The sequence below is a fragment of the Amblyomma americanum genome, chromosome 11, assembly GCF_052857255.1.
Source record: "Amblyomma americanum isolate KBUSLIRL-KWMA chromosome 11, ASM5285725v1, whole genome shotgun sequence".
Classification (NCBI taxonomy): domain Eukaryota; kingdom Metazoa; phylum Arthropoda; class Arachnida; order Ixodida; family Ixodidae; genus Amblyomma; species Amblyomma americanum.
The window spans coordinates 107,111,953-107,128,670 of record NC_135507.1 but is presented as its reverse complement, the minus strand read 5'-3'; the positions used below and the strand labels follow the sequence as shown (position 1 = coordinate 107,128,670).

At 48.2% G+C, this 16,718-nt stretch overlaps 1 protein-coding gene across 1 annotated transcript in view; it reads right to left on the bottom strand.

Moving 5' to 3' along the window:
* Positions 1–3,734: 3,734 nt before the first annotated feature.
* Positions 3,735–16,718, bottom strand: part of LOC144111361 (WD repeat and HMG-box DNA-binding protein 1-like) — a 402,955-nt gene continuing 389,971 nt past the window's right edge. The window contains exon 12 of the mRNA XM_077644637.1: positions 3,735–3,984. Coding sequence (XP_077500763.1) covers positions 3,880–3,984 — 105 coding nt within the window. The 3' untranslated portion in view covers positions 3,735–3,879. The remainder of the gene's footprint in view (positions 3,985–16,718) is intronic.

Here is a 16,718-nt window from a genome sequence, read left to right as displayed (position 1 = left end):
TAATGTGTTCTGGAGATTTTAACGTTGATATTTTAGAAGACAGCAACGCAGCTTTCGATTTCACTACTAGATTAACCTCAACTGGTTTTACCAACATAATTTCTACAGCCACTCGCGTCACGTTGTCAAGTACATCAGCGCTAGATCTAATTATCACAAACATTGAAACAATCATCCACTGTGCCGGCACAATTGCATGTGATGTAAGCGACCACTGCCCTGTATTTATGTTCTATTCGAAGTACGCAAACGGCAGTAATGTGAAAGTTCGCGATTCTTTCTCTTTTCAGCGTATTACACCTGACGCAATGGAATCGTTTAAAAATGAAATAAGTACTTGTGACTGGTCTTTTATTTTTAAGAAAACATGCGCGGTTGAGGCATATTCTGCTTTTATTGAAACATTTGTGCGCTTATACGGACATTTCCCTTTTAAAACAGGCACACGCTCAAAGAAAATAAAAAAGCCCTGGATAACGCGATGCCACATGAGAATGATAACGCATAAAAACCGCTTGTACCATTCCTTCCTGCACACGCGTGAGCCAGAGGCTTTTCAGGAATTCAAAAAGACGCGAAATAAACTAAACGCCGAGATCAACGAGCAAAGCATGCGTATTATCATCACCTGTTTGCAGATATATCAAGAAATCAGCATAACCTAGCTTGGGAAGTAGTGGACAAAGTATTGGGCCGCAGAAGCTTAAACACAGCCCCAGATAGGATTCTTGTTGACGACAAAGAACTCACCGGCAAGTCGCTTGCAGATTACTTCAATAAGCACTTTGTCTCCATAGGCGCAACAGCACACCCCGTGACACAGGGTGAAAATATAATTTGCAGCCCCATAAGCAGTCTTTTTATGGAACCCACTGACGAAACGGAAGTGTCCAGAACTTTCAAAAGCCTAAATAACAGCGTTGCTTTAGACTGTGATAATCTACAAATCAAGCCAGTAAAACATGTACTGGAATTGCTTCTTCCAGTATTGGTGCACATATTTAACTTAATTTTTGAATCTGGCGTCTATCCCAACGAAATGAAACGGTCTAGAGTTGCAGTCATTTTTAAAGGTGGTGACAAGAACATCGTGGGCAATTACAGGCCAATAAGCATCCTTCCCGTCTTTTCTAAAGGGCTGGAAAAGCTTATGTTCACCCGTCTCATGAAATATTTTACACTAAAAAATGTTTTCAGCGATGACTTACATGGTTTCAGAGCAGGGAAATCAACCGAAACTGCTCTCCTAACACTGAAAGAGACTGTCTTGGATAACATTCACAGAAATTTCTTTACCCTTGGCCTTTTCGTAGACTTCACGAAAGCTTTTGACTCCTTAAGCATCCTAATAACAAAACTCTCTTGGCACGGTGTCCGTGGAACACCCCTGGAATTAATTAAATCCTATTTGAGCGACAGAACACAAATGGTAAGCCTGGGCAACCATCGATCAAGCTTTCTACCAGTCACTAACGGTGTTCTGCAAGGAAGCCTACTTGGACCGCTGTTGTTTAATGTGTTTGTCAATGATATTGTAAACAATGACAAATCAATTAAATTTATCATATACGCTGACGACTGTTCAATACTTATGCCCGGTCCAGATGAAAATGTGTTGAGAGAACAGTGCCAAAACTGCCTTATAAAGTTATCCTCATGGTCAAAGTTAAACGGACTGAAAGTCAACCCAACAAAGACGAAGGTAATGATTTTAAGAGTGAAAAATAAAGTATATAAATTAACCCGTCCAATCACCTATGAAGGGCTGAATATTGAAATAGTGGAGTCAAACAAAATACTAGGAGTTATATTCAACAGTAATCTAAACTGGGATTTGCATGCTGTAGACATATGCAAGAAAATCTCCAAGGCAGTTGGCGCTGTCTCGCGTTGCCGGACAATCCTTCCAATACAAATTAAGCTTCAACTATATCATGCATTATTTGCCTCACAAATCTACTACTGCCATCTTGTCTGGGGAACCACAACAACCACTAATATGCACAAAATCTTCGTCCTGCAAAAAAGATTCATCCGTTGCATTGCAAACCACGAATACCTCTCTCATACCAGTCCCATGTTCGCGGCCTATAATATCATCCCGGTGTCACGTCTGTATGAATTCCGTATTTTACGTTCATTTTATCTTTCGCGAGGTTTCTTTCATAATTTCTTAATTGCCACCGCGTTATTAAAACGTCACGAAAGTACCGTTTCAACAAGAAACTCTGAAATTTGGTTCGTCTCGCGCTTCCGCACTAATTATAAAAACCAGTCACTAAAACATAATCTCCCATCACTACTAAACAGGTACACTTATGATACTAAGCCCACACTAAACCAGTTGAGGAAACAATTCCTTAACATCTCAGAATAAAAAACGCATGAATCAGTGCTCTGATTACTAGACTGACGCAACATATATGTTGAATAAGTTGCGCTTTTCACATGACCTAGTACACCTGTTTTGTTGCACTTTGTTGCCATTTTTTTTAGTTGACATATGTGCTGTGGTGTTTTAATTAATGTATAACTGGCGAATGTTTGCCATTTCGAGCAGTTTTCCAGCAGTTATGTATAGGAAATATAATACGTCTCAGAACTTAATGCCTTGAATACAATGTTTTATTACATGATTTATTTATTGGAGCTAGAATGTTTTATGTACTATATACCTTGATCTCTGAGCACTTCTGCAGCGCACGTGTGAACACGTCAGTTTTCGTTGTTTCTGCGCTGTTTATCTCAAGGTGTCTACATTGTAGTGTTTTCACGTTTCACCACGCCCTATCTTGTAATGGTCACCTGGGCCTCGTCAAGCTGCCTTGAGCAGCTTTTAGCCCAGGTGCTCCAACCAGTGAATATCTGGTGAATAAAAACGATTTGATTTGATTTAACAGACCAGACAGCCTGTGAATTGTTGGAAAGCTTCCATATTAAGAGAAACTGTAGCGATTTTGTTAGTGCTCCATCTATCTTCAATTATAAGAATGAAACTGCTTTTTTTAGATACACGGGGGTGAGACACGTGTTTGGCACACTCACCTTTTATCCAGTTTTTTTTTGTAAAACCGTCGCGCAGATGTGCGGTTCTCGCTACCCATTTTGATTGTTGTCCTAAAGTCATTTGAATTCGCGGGCAATAAACAGTTGGAAGTTGCGCCTGTCCCGTCTCGCTTGCTATGTGTTGTAATTTTCGGCGCTACAACCCTTTTCTGGAAACTGTTGACTGGAGACCACCGGCGTCTTCCTGCAGTTTTTCTCCGCTCCTAATACCGCCTGGCTCTCTTCCACCGCTTCCGTCTATGCAACCAGCGCTCCGTCCGGTCTGCAAGACTTCCCTGCTGCACCTGGAATGCTCAGTATCGGGTGAACTCTTTTCTGTATTCTGTAGTGTTGTACGCGTGTTTAGTGTGTGTTTTTCTTGTTTTCGTTTCCGTTTATTATTGGCCCTTTTCCATTAAATTATAAATACCGTTTCCTATTGCTTTGTTTGACCTCTTTGTTCTCTTGTCTTCTTGTTCGAACCTGCACGCGATAGCGTTCCCCTTCGGAAAGTCGGGGACACCCTACCAATTCGCGACAGCTGTCACATGTGAATGCATCACAAGGGCCAGCGACATCCATGCACCCCTAATGATCATTACTATTAAGGTTTTACTGCAACTGGCTTACTTATGCGAAAAAAATAATCAAGAGCAATGTGCAGCACAGAAAGCACAGGGATAAAGGAAACAAAATTTATTACACTGCTTGGTTTCCTCGGTGCACTGAAATAGAAAGCTTACATGACGTGAACACCCAAGCCAGCCCATCAGCCACATAAGAACCAGCCTTCTAGTTGAACCCTTGCAGCTCGCACTTCCAGGAAGGTGGGTGTCATTTCTTCCTCACCAGCATTGCGGTGATCTTGAGCTGCCTGCTTCTGCGCCTCACTGTCAGCGATGAACCCTTGACGAGGTGGCACGGCGGTCGGTCGTCCCCCTGCACCACAGATACCGGCATGCATGAGTGAAAAGCGATTCGATGTTTCGCTGCTCTCGAAAGCTTGGCTCCTACAGCACAGGAAGGGACGCTGTTACAAGCGGTCCCTTTTTCACCGACTCACTCGAAGAACGTCGATTGGGGCTAGATGGTGCATTGTAAATTTTCCGTAATTTTTTCCATCTCTATAGCAGTTGTCCTCCATCCGCCTTACCTGTGTTTGTCTATCCTTACCCCTATTATTTTCTGAAGCAGTAAAATTATATCTATTCCCTTAAGAGCAGCAAACTTCTCTCCTGTATTTCAGTCTTTCACCACAACAGTCGCCGTAGGGATAGAAACCCAGAGGAAGCGCTTTGTCTGCTGGTGACGACATCCGAGACTTGGGAACGGGACAGAATTACAAAAGAAGGAAAATTCTCACTTCTCATTTCATCCCCATAGAAGGTTAATTGGTTTGATCACAGAAGGTTGTGGCCAAGTACTACACCAGGGTGGCCAAATCCTGCTCTGTTGAGAGAGTGCGTTGTCGGTTCTGGTCACCGAGATCAGGCCGCACTCCAGGCCTGGTTATGCAATTCCATCGACACGCGGATTTTTTTTTTGAAACCCGGTGGAGAATTACACGGCACCAGGATTTGAACCCTGATCCTCTTGCACGCGAGGCGGATGCTCTACCTCTACGCCATCGCTGGTTGGCATCCCCAACAACGTGTGAGAGGTGGGGTGAAAGGGAGGCGATAAAATGGATGTGGCTTAATGGCGGCCAAGCCTGGATATACACGCAAAGTTTTATTATGCTGGTATTAAGCTAGGTTAATCACACTTGCAAGAGTATTGTTGAGAAAGTTACACAGTCGTTCATCAGTGGTATCTCTTTATTTTCGCTCCTCTATTGCTACGAATACTGCCCGACGGTCGGTGAAGTAATTTTGTCGGCTGGATGATCAGACTCGGCCTGGTTCCAATGTTCCTGCGCGCGTGCTGCACAGCGTTCTCCCCCATGGCGTCTGTGCTCGCAAGTCCCAGCAGCTCGGTGTTAGTCTTCTTGGTATTCCGGACCCTCTGCAGTGAAGGAGCTTGCTAAGCAACATCGGCGGGGTGGTCAGACGCTGCTTTCCGATGAAGCCTAGGCCCTCATGCATGGACAAGCTCGCACTAAGAAGACCAGCGCGTCGCTCAGCCAAGCGCACGGCGAGTCAAGTAGTGAGGCAACAGCCCAGCTGCGGAGAGCGCATGCGCCAAACTGGCGGCGCAGCCCCGATCAAATGATGGTCGTCTGATAGCCAGAAACGTGGCTATCAGACGACGTCACCGATCCGGAAGTTTTAGCTGATTTACCGAATTTTAACGTTTTTCGCAAGGACCGCAATGGCTCACGAGGAGGAGGTGTTCTTATTGCCACTAACCAGCTGTTGCCTTGTTCTCTTATTAACATCCAATCGGAACTTGAAATACTATGGGTAATCTGTCGTTCTGTACGACAAATCGTCATAGCGTGGCTTTTTGGGCTTGTTGGTACATAGTTCCAATACACTGTGTAGCGCAGCAAAAGACGAGGACACAAGAGACGAGAGACGAACACCACGAGCGCTAACTTCCAACAAATTTTTATTCTCCTGAAGCATCACATTTATACACCAGAAAACAGTAATCACACGTGCGAACAGTATCGATTTCTTAGAAAAACGAGCTCTTTATCTGAGAGGAGAATGGAAGGTGTGCTAACACACGAGCATCCTGACCTATTTATCTTTTCGGCTTCAATGATTTCGCGCGTTAACCTTTCTCTACTTTTTCCTATCACAAGACTTTTATCAAAGAAAGGCTTACAGGATTTTGACTTGCATGCGAGAATGTGGTCAACTAGCGATCCGCCTTGCCCGTTTCTGACGTTGCGAGCGTGTTCCATTAGGCGCTCGTTCAGACATCTCCCCGTCTGGCCGATATAGTGTTTCCCGCATGACAAGGGAATTTGATATACAACACCTTCATCGCACGTGACGTAGGGCTTCTGGTGCCTAGTTGCGCATCCGCGCGCTTTGTTGGTGTTGGTTTTTCCCAGTTTGCACAACGTTGCAAGTTTTTTCGGCGCCGAGAACACGACGGTCGCATTCGCTCGTTGACCAATTCTTTTTAAATTGTGGGAAATCTTGTGTAGATACGGTAATACAACAAGGTTTTTTCGTTCATGAGGAACTGGGTTTGGAGAACATTGATTGTCTGGTTTCATTCTCTTAACAAGTTTTTCCGCAACGGAAACTTGAACATGGGAGGGGTATCCGGCATTAGTAAGCCTATTGGACTGCTCTTGAAAACTATCGGTCATCATGTGCGGACAAGATTTCTGGAGAGCATTCCGAAAACATAAATTGACAATACCTCTTTTTATCAGTTTTGAATGAGCGGAGTGATATGGCAGCATCGGCTTGTTGCTTCGCGGCTGGTAGGCCCAGCATATGTGATGAGCGTGAAAGGTGAAGTTAATATCTAAAAATCTAATGGAGTTATCGATGGGCAATTCGCATGTTAAAACAAGCGGTTTAAAATGTTCTGTCATGGTAGTTAAAATGCTATGAGCCTTTGACTCAAGTGAGCCTTGGTCACACTTAACAAGAATAAAAAAGTCATCAACAAATCTAAAGACCTTGATTACGTCCAAGCTGTCAAGGCGGCTGGAAACAGCCTTGTCAAGTTTTGCTAAAAACAGATTACTCAGAATCGGCGCTATGCACGACCCGATGCATATCCCTTCTTTCTGAAGGTAGGGTTTTCCTTCCCAGTTAATGAACGTTGACTGCAAGTAAATAGCTAAAATTTCTAAAAAACTGCTCGCCGACACACCCGCCGCATTCTGGAAAGCAACACATCCGAACTCATCTATGCACTCCTCTACACAGCACAGCACCTTGTCGTTCGGCAGCGAGTAATATAGATCCTGAACATCCACTGAAAATGCAACCATGCTGTTATCAGAGCGCGACCGAACAAAGTCTAAAATTTCGTCAGATTTCTTAACCATAAAGGGGTCGTCAAGTGGTAAAAGGTTAAGTTTGCTTTGTAAGTACATTGAAACCGTTTTTTGCCATGTGCCAGTTTCAGAGATGATCACCCTGAATGGTTTTTCCGGTTTATGGGTCTTTGCACTGAAAAAGACGTCTAGAAAATCTTTTCGTGCATCGCCTATTTCTTTAGCCAGCTTGGTAAGGTTTAACTTGTTGCATAGCTTCTTCGCTTTAGCTTTTACTTTTGACATCACTACTTTGTTGCGGCAGTTAAATACAGACGACACGGCTTCGTCAGCCTTGGATTTGTAAAGTTCACAGGATAGAATCGCAAAGCCACCTTCTTTGTCAGCAGGCAGCACGACCAGGTCCTGTTCCTTGATGAAGGACTCGACGCGCTTGAGGGGTAGCTTGGAAGATCCTGGCTTTGAGCACTGCAAAACGTCGACTCCTTCTGAAATGCAGCGGTCGTGTTCCAGTTGCGTTGCACGCTGCGATACTTGGCGTACCATCGCAAGTAGTTGAGCAGCTGACGGCTTGGGCTCCACAGCAAACTTTGGTCCTAACGATAAAACCCTTGACACGTCATCCGGTAGATCCAGGGCCTCCAGGGTGTGGACGGTGCTCCGGGCTGTTTTCGTCCTGCTCGCAAGGTCGGCCCGTAGTTGTGGCAGATGTTGAGCCCACAAGCATTCGGTAGCTTGAGCAGTGATACGCTGGTATTCCCGATGTGTTCGCCAGGCTGCCTGACTTTCGCCAATCGAGAGAAGCTGAGCCTCGAGGCACTGCCTGTGAAGCCGGGCTTGTCTGTACCACTCGGATTTGGCAAGCTTGCATGCCCTCATGCCGTGACCAGCCGATGGGACGAATCCTCCAAACAACCGCCTCACGTCTTCAGGCAGCAACCTGTTGCGGATGCAAAACGACATTGTGCGTGCACGACATGTTGCAAGCGCTATGAGTGAAACCGTAGCACAGGGATTCTGGTGAACATTAAAAAGCGGGCCCGTTGTACTAGAAATATAGTTCAGTTCAGTAGAAATATAGTTCAGCCCAAAAAGCCACGCTACTGAACTATATTTCTAGTACAACGGGCCCGCTTTTTAATGTTCACCAGAATCCCTGTGCTACGGTTTCACTCATAGCGCTTGCAACATGTCGTGCACGCACAATGTCGTTTTGCATCCGCAACAGGTTGCTGCCTGAAGACGTGAGGCGGTTGTTTGGAGGATTCGTCCCATCGGCTGGTCACGGCATGAGGGCATGCAAGCTTGCCAAATCCGAGTGGTACAGACAAGCCCGGCTTCACAGGCAGTGCCTCGAGGCTCAGCTTCTCTCGATTGGCGAAAGTCAGGCAGCCTGGCGAACACTTCGGGAATACCAGCGTATCACTGCTCAAGCTACCGAATGCTTGTGGGCTCAACATCTGCCACAACTACGGGCCGACCTTGCGAGCAGGACGAAAACAGCCCGGAGCACCGTCCACACCCTGGAGGCCCTGGATCTACCGGATGACGTGTCAAGGGTTTTATCGTTAGGACCAAAGTTTGCTGTGGAGCCCAAGCCGTCAGCTGCTCAACTACTTGCGATGGTACGCCAAGTATCGCAGCGTGCAACGCAACTGGAACACGACCGCTGCATTTCAGAAGGAGTCGACGTTTTGCAGTGCTCAAAGCCAGGATCTTCCAAGCTACCCCTCAAGCGCGTCGAGTCCTTCATCAAGGAACAGGACCTGGTCGTGCTGCCTGCTGACAAAGAAGGTGGCTTTGCGATTCTATCCTGTGAACTTTACAAATCCAAGGCTGACGAAGCCGTGTCGTCTGTATTTAACTGCCGCAACAAAGTAGTGATGTCAAAAGTAAAAGCTAAAGCGAAGAAGCTATGCAACAAGTTAAACCTTACCAAGCTGGCTAAAGAAATAGGCGATGCACGAAAAGATTTTTCTAGACGTCTTTTTCAGTGCAAAGACCCATAAACCGGAAAAACCATTCAGGGTGATCATCTCTGAAACTGGCACATGGCAAAAAACGGTTTCAATGTACTTACAAAGCAAACTTAACCTTTTACCACTTGACGACCCCTTTATGGTTAAGAAATCTGACGAAATTTTAGACTTTGTTCGGTCGCGCTCTGATAACAGCATGGTTGCATTTTCAGTGGATGTTCAGGATCTATATTACTCGCTGCCGAACGACAAGGTGCTGTGCTGTGTAGAGGAGTGCCATAGATGAGTTCGGATGTGTTGCTTTCCAGAATGCGGCGGGTGTGTCGGCGAGCAGTTTTTTTAGAAATTTTAGCTATTTACTTGCAGTCAACGTTCATTAACTGGGAAGGAAAACCTACCTTCAGAAAGAAGGGATATGCATCGGGTCGTGCATAGCGCCAATTCTGAGTAATCTGTTTTAGCAAAACTTGACAAGGCTGTTTCCAGCCGCCTTGACAGCTTGGACGTAATCAAGGTCTTTAGATTTGTTGATGACTTTTTTATTCTTGTTAAGTGTGACCAAGGCTCACTTGAGTCAAAGGCTCATAGCATTTTAACTACCATGACAGAACATTTTAAACCGCTTGTTTTAACATGCGAATTGCCCATCGATAACTCCATTAGATTTTTAGATATTAACTTCACCTTTCACGCTCATCACATATGCTGGGCCTACCAGCCGCGAAGCAACAAGCCGATGCTGCCATATCACTCCGCTCATTCAAAACTGATAAAAAGAGGTATTGTCAATTTATGTTTTCGGAATGCTCTCCAGAAATCTTGTCCGCACATGATGACCGATAGTTTTCAAGAGCAGTCCAATAGGCTTACTAATGCCGGATACCCCTCCCATGTTCAAGTTTCCGTTGCGGAAAAACTTGTTAAGAGAATGAAACCAGACAATCAATGTTCTCCAAACCCAGTTCCTCATGAACGAAACAACCTTGTTGTATTACCGTATCTACACAAGATTTCCCACAATTTAAAAAGAATTGGTCAACGAGCGAATGCGACCGTCGTGTTCTCGGCGCCGAAAAAACTTGCAACGTTGTGCAAACTGGGAAAAACCAACACCAACAAAGCGCGCGGATGCGCAACTAGGCACCAGAAGCCCTACGTCACGTGCGATGAAGGTGTTGTATATCAAATTCCCTTGTCATGCGGGAAACACTATATCGGCCAGACGGGGAGATGTCTGAACGAGCGCCTAATGGAACACGCTCGCAACGTCAGAAACGGGCAAGGCGGATCGCTAGTTGACCACATTCTCGCATGCAAGTCAAAATCCTGTAAGCCTTTCTTTGATAAAAGTCTTGTGATAGGAAAAAGTAGAGAAAGGTTAACGCGCGAAATCATTGAAGCCGAAAAGATAAATAGGTCAGGATGCTCGTGTGTTAGCACACCTTCCATTCTCCTCTCAGATAAAGAGCTCGTTTTTCTAAGAAATCGATACTGTTCGCACGTGTGATTACTGTTTTCTGGTGTATAAATGTGATGCTTCAGGAGAATAAAATTTGTTGGAAGTTAGCGCTCGTGGTGTTCGTCTCTCGTCTCTTGTGTCCTCGTCTTTTGCTGCGCTACACAGTGTATTGGAAATCGTCATACTAGGCGTCTGCTACAGACCCCCCTCCAGTAGTCCAACCTTTTCTTCACGGTTAAACGATAGTTTAACCGTGAAATAACTGGCAAATATCCCAACGCACGCATTCTTCTTTTTGGTGATTATTACCCATCAATCGTGCTATTCATATAATGTCAGTATATCGTCATTCAAAGAAGAGGCAGGCTTAACATCTCTAGCTTGTAGACGTCGTATCACTAGTATGTGCTTGTTTCATAAATTTTATTACAGCTCACTTCGTCATCCGCCCTACATCAATTCGCCGGCACGTATTTCCCCCCGCATTGGTCATCCCCTTCAAGTTGCCCGGCCTCGTACGCGCACTGCTACATTTGCATCGTCATTCTTTCCACGATCAGCCACGGACTGGAACAGCCTTCCACACGACATCGCCGCAATTACCTGTCCAACAGCATTTGTGAATTGTTTAGAAACTATATTGTCACCGATAAACGGTCAAAGCACTCAAAGCCAGGTTTAATTAGACGTGTTACGCGTCCAAGACAGCAGGGAGCTCGTGCGAGAAAGACGAAAACCTCTAGCCCCTCGAGAGCGCAAGGCATGCAAGTCCCATCTAAAACAGTTCGGCCGCGGCATGGCGCCACTGGATTGTGGCATTACTCCCCATCTCTGAAGGGCAAAGACTCGGTGCCGCAATAATGAGGAGCACGAAAACAAGGGACGGGCGCATGTGTCCAGCGGCTGGTGTGGACAGGCCTGAAGTGCTAGCGGGCGTGGTACGGCTTCATCCGTGCGACATGGACGACTTTGGGGGTCGGCCGTCGAGAGGAGCGAACTGTACCCTGGGGAAGAACTTCATAGTTCACCTCACTGACTTGGCGAGTACCTCGCAGGGGCCAAAATATCGGCGCAGAAGCTTTTCGGAGTGCCCACGCATTCGTATTGGGCTCCAAACCCAGACTTGTTCGCCGGGCTGGTAACTAACAGCTCGGTGGCGGAGGTTATAGCGGCGAGCGTCGAGGGCTTGCTGGTTCCGGATGTGCTGTCGGGTGAGTTGACGGGCGGCCTCGGCGTGACGAACGAATTGGCAGCACCCATAACAGATGAGGTACTACTAGTCGGGAGCAACATGGCGTCCAGCATGGTTGTGGCTTCGCGACCATGCACCAAACGAAATGGAGTGAAGCGTGTCATTTCTTGCAGAGCAGTGTTATAGGCAAATGTGACGTAAGGGAGTATGGCGTCGCAGTTGCGGTGGTCTGCGTCAACATACATGAAATCATGTCGGCGATCGCTTTGTTGAGCCGTTCGGTGAGGCCGTTCGTTTGAGGGTGGTAAGTGATTGTCTTTCGGCGACTGGTGCCGCTCAGGCGCATAACCTCCTGCATAAGGGCCGAGGTGAAGGCCGTTCCTCTGTCAGTTAAACGATGGCGGGTGCACCGTGACAAAGCACAATATTTTGAACAAAAAAATTCGCAATTTCGTCAGCGGTACCACTTGGGAGAGCTTTATTTTCACAGTACCGGCTGAGGTAGTCGGTGGCGACCACAATGTAGCGGTTACCCAGCGAGGGACTCTGGAAATGGGCCCAGTAAGTCCATGCCGACTTAATGTAAGGGGACTTGTGGCGGATTAATAGGCTGCAGTAGTCTGGCTGGCTTAGTCGGCGGCGTCTTGCGACGTTGGCACTCACGGCAAGTTCTGACGTAATGCTGGATAATTGAAGCAACCCTGGGCCAGTAGTACATTTGGCGTATCCGCGCCAAAGTGGGAGAAAAACCCATGTGACCAGAATATGGGTCATCATGGCACGCCTGCAGAACTTCGTCGCGCAAGGCCGCAGGTACGACGAGCAGATAGGCAGCTTCCTTCGGGTTGTAGTTTATCTTATACAGAACGCCATCGCGCAAACAGAATGACGACAGTCCACGTGAGAAGATTCGCGGGGGTGACGCAGCGCTTCCTTCAAGATACTCAATGAGAGGCCGTAGTTCACTGTCGTCCCTTTGGTGTTGAGTGAGGACGGACGTGGAGATGGCGCCGAGAAAAATAGAATCATCGTCGGGTTCAGCTCGGTTGTCCTCGATAGGAGCACGAGACAGACAGTCGGCATCACTATGCTTACTACCAGACTTATAAACGATGGTGACATCGAACTCTTGAAGGCGAAGCTCCAGCGTGGAAGCCGTCCCGAGGGATCTTGAGGTTCGCCAGCCAACACAGTGAGTGGTGGTCACTGACGACCCTGAAGGGACGGCCATATAAGTACGGGCGAAATTTGGTCACCGCCCACACAACGGCCAGGCATTCTTTTTCGGTGGTGGAATAGTTTGCCTCAGATCGTGACAAGGTGCGGCTCGCGTATGCGATTACGCGTTCCAGTCCATCCTGCCACTGCACAAGGATCACACCGAGGCCGATGTTGCTGGCGTCTGTGTGCAGTTCAGTGGCGGCTGACTCGTCGAAGTGTCCAAGAACGGGCGTACATTGGAGACGAGTTCGGAGGTCTTCAAAGCCTTCTGTTGTTTCAGGCCCCCAGAAGAACGGTTCAGAATCTTTCGTGAGGCGGGTGAGGGTTCAGCGATCTGGAATAAGTTCTGCACAAAACGCCGATAATAGGCGCAGAGCCCCAGAAAGCGGCGCACGCTTCGATTATTGGTGGGCACAGGAAAAGCAGCCACGGCGGCTGTCTTATCGGGGTCAGGGCTAACCCCTTTAGCACTCACGATGTGGCCCAAAACCTTCAACTCTTCGAAAGCGAAGTGGCACTTTTCGGGCTTTAGGGAAAGTCCGGCCGACCGAATTGCTTCGAACACAGCGCGCAGGCGTCTCAGGTGCTCTTCAAACGTATCAGAGAAGATGACAACGTCATCCAAGTACACGAGACAGGACTGCCATTTCAGATCGGCAAGAACGTTATCCATCATCCGCTGGAAGGTTGCAGGAGCCGAGCACAGGCCAAAAGGGAGCACCCGGAATTCGTACAGACCGTCCGGTGTAATAAACGCGGTCTTCTCCCGGTCGCGTTCGTCCACCTCGATTTGCCAATAGCCGCTGCGTAAATCTAGCGATAAGAAGTACTTGGCGTGGCGCAGCCGATCCAGAGAGTCATCAATGCACGGCAGAGGATAAACATTTTTTTTTGTGACTTTGTTTAAACGTCGGTAATCAACGCAGAACCGTAGGGTTCCATTTTTTTTGCTACTAGAACAACAGGCGACGCCCACGGGCTCGTCGACGGCTGTATCACGTCGTCCTGGAGCATTTCTTGAACTTGGCGGCGAATGGCATCGCACTCCTTTGAAGAGATCCGGTAAGGCGGCTGACATAACGGCCGCTGGTTGGCGTCGACTATAATTCGGTGCTTAGTAAGCGGTGTCTGCCTAACCTTAGAGGTAGAGGCGAAGCAGTCACAGAAAGACTGGATAACGCTTTCGAGGCAGCGTTTCTGATTATACGGGAGGTTCGGGTTCACGTCAGTTTTTATGGGAGTGGTCGGTGCCTGCACTGATGCCGAGGCTTCGGACAAAGCGTGCTGTCCCGCGAATTCGCCGAGTTCTTCGAAATACGCAATAACTGTTCTGCCAGGCAAACACTGAGGTTCACAGCCAAAATTGGTTACCAAGAGCTCAGTTCGGCCATTGTTCAGCTCGACAATTCCGCGAGCAACACAGACTTGCCGACCAAGGAGCAGCGACATGTTGGTTTCAGCAATGCCACGAGTACCAGTGATGTCGCAGTCTATGGTAACAAACATGCTAGCTCTTGACGGGATTAATACGTGGTCGTCAAAGACGCGTAACTTAGTCCCGCGTGGCTCAGGATCGCCGTCAACAGGGGGTTCAGTGGAAAATGACACGACCAGCTCCTGAAGGCTGATGACAGCACCGTACTGCCGAAGGAAATCCAAACCAATTATCAGGTCTTTGGAGCACTCCGGTAGCACGGCAAAGCAACCAGGGAAAGTAGCACCGCGGATCTGGATTCGCGACGTGCAGACGCCACTTGGCGTAGCGACATGACCGCCGGCGGTGCGGATCTGGGGTCCAGACCAAGCGGTCAGCACCTTTCTGAGGGCCGTAGCTAGCCGACTGCTCATTACAGAAAAGTCAGCGCCGGTGTCCACATGTGCGGTCACATCACGATTATCAGCGATTACTGGGATTTCGGCAGACACCAGTCGGTCGCAGTACGTCGTTGTCGTTGAGGTCGCCGGGTCAGGTCGTCGTCGGTCGGATCGTAGCCGCGAATCGTCGGGTGGAGGCACTTGACTTGATCCAAAAGCGGCGGCCCTACCCCCGGGGGACGCCGTCTTCAGTTTTCCCGATGTGGGGACGCGCCTCTGAGCTGGCTAGAAAAATACGGGCGGCTTGGCGAAGAAAACCGCCTTGGGGATGGCGAACGGGACTGGCGTCGCCGCGAGGTCGTTGGCTGCACGTTATCGGACAGATACTGCTCGATGTCCCGCAACCGTTCTCCGTAGCGTGGTCGAGGTGCGTCAGGTGAAAACCCCCTTATACCCCTGTCACACGGGACTTCTTCTCGGCCTTTGCCGTAAAGTTGTCTTATTGCACTAAAGGAGGAAAACCGAAAAGGAGCAGCGACGCTGCTACACGGCAAATCCAAAGGAGCTAGAACGCGGCCTCCGTGAATGCCAAAAGTCACCGCTGTGTGTGAAGCGGCGCTAGTAACATTATTAAATTAAAGCAGACGGTAGCCCTTCAGCTAAGAGTGCATTCGTATATGTTGGAAAAAGTAGCTAACACGATAATAAACGAGCGTTCTGACGGTGAGAAACGGATATTTTGAAACAAAGTTTTTTTTTTTTTCATCGTTCTCGGTCCGACCACGGTAGGCGCACTTTTCCGTTCGGCTCCTCGTTGTGTTCGAGAAGCGTGCTTTCTTGCTTGTGACTTTGTGCACACAAGCAAACTCAAAACACGCACACAACAAAGAGCAAACGAAGAAAAAACAGCAAAGCGAGATGCGCAAGCACGTGTGTCGATGCGGCTGCTGAAAAGCGTTCAAGTCCATTCTTAGCAGTGTGGATGTCTTTAGTCATAGCCTCCTCTACGGTTAAGTGCACTGTAACGCAAAATTAACCATTGAATAAGATAAATTAGATATTGTTTACGGTTTCAAAACTAAAAATTGCGTCAATTTTTTATTCTTTGAGGTCGCTAGCTGGCGCTGCCGTCTGGGTTGCTCCTTTAGGCAACTTTAAGGCCGCTGACGGCCGCCTTTATTGCTACGGAACTTTATTGCAAAGGTATCGACGCTTTGCCGTGTAGATGCACGTCACGCGCCTTTGGGGCAAAGGACCTTAATTTCTAAGGCCTTACAAGTGCCCGTGTGACAGGGGTATTAAGCCCATTCTGCAGTAGGGGCAGTGGCGGAGGATGTGGCCGGGCTCCCCACAGTGGTAGCAGAGCGGCCTATTGTTTGGCGTACACCAAACGCGCGCTTTGCTCATGGTGGACAGGGGCTCCTGTGGTACGACGGGTACAGCTGCAGTTGGGTACAGCAGTGAAGGCACAGGAGTGACGGGAGAAAATGCTTGACTCACTGGCCCAGGACGACTTTGTAGTGCTTGACTGTACGTCATCACATAGGGCGCTGGCTGCGGAGCTGGTGGCGACTGAACAGCTCGCCGGACTTCATCTCGGACCACGTCCGGTATGGCAGCGACGCTTGCCTGTGAAGCTTCGAAGCGAAGTTTCTCGAGTTCTTCACGCACCAGGCTACTCACAAGCTCTCGAAGCTCCTCAGTGGGTAACGACGTGGGCGTGCAGTGGTGAGCGGCTGCTACACTAGCCTGACGGCCGTAGTGCGCGCCCCGTTCATGCAGAGAACGCTCCATGCTTGTTGCCTCCTTGGCAAAGTCGGCCACCGTTCTTGGCGGGTCACGTACCAGTCCGGCAAACAATTGCTCCTTGACGCCGCGCATTAGGTGGCGTACCTTCTTGTCCTCGGGCATAGCAGGGTCGGCGCGATTGAAGAGTCGCGTCATGTCCTCGATGAACATGGCGACGCTCTCGTTCGGCTGCTGCGACCTCGATTGCAAGGCGATTTCAGCCTTCTCCTTTCGTTCGCTGGTGTTGAACGTGGCTAAGAGCTCTCGGTGAAAGACCTCCCAGTTAGTGAAGGAAGCTTCGTGGTTCTC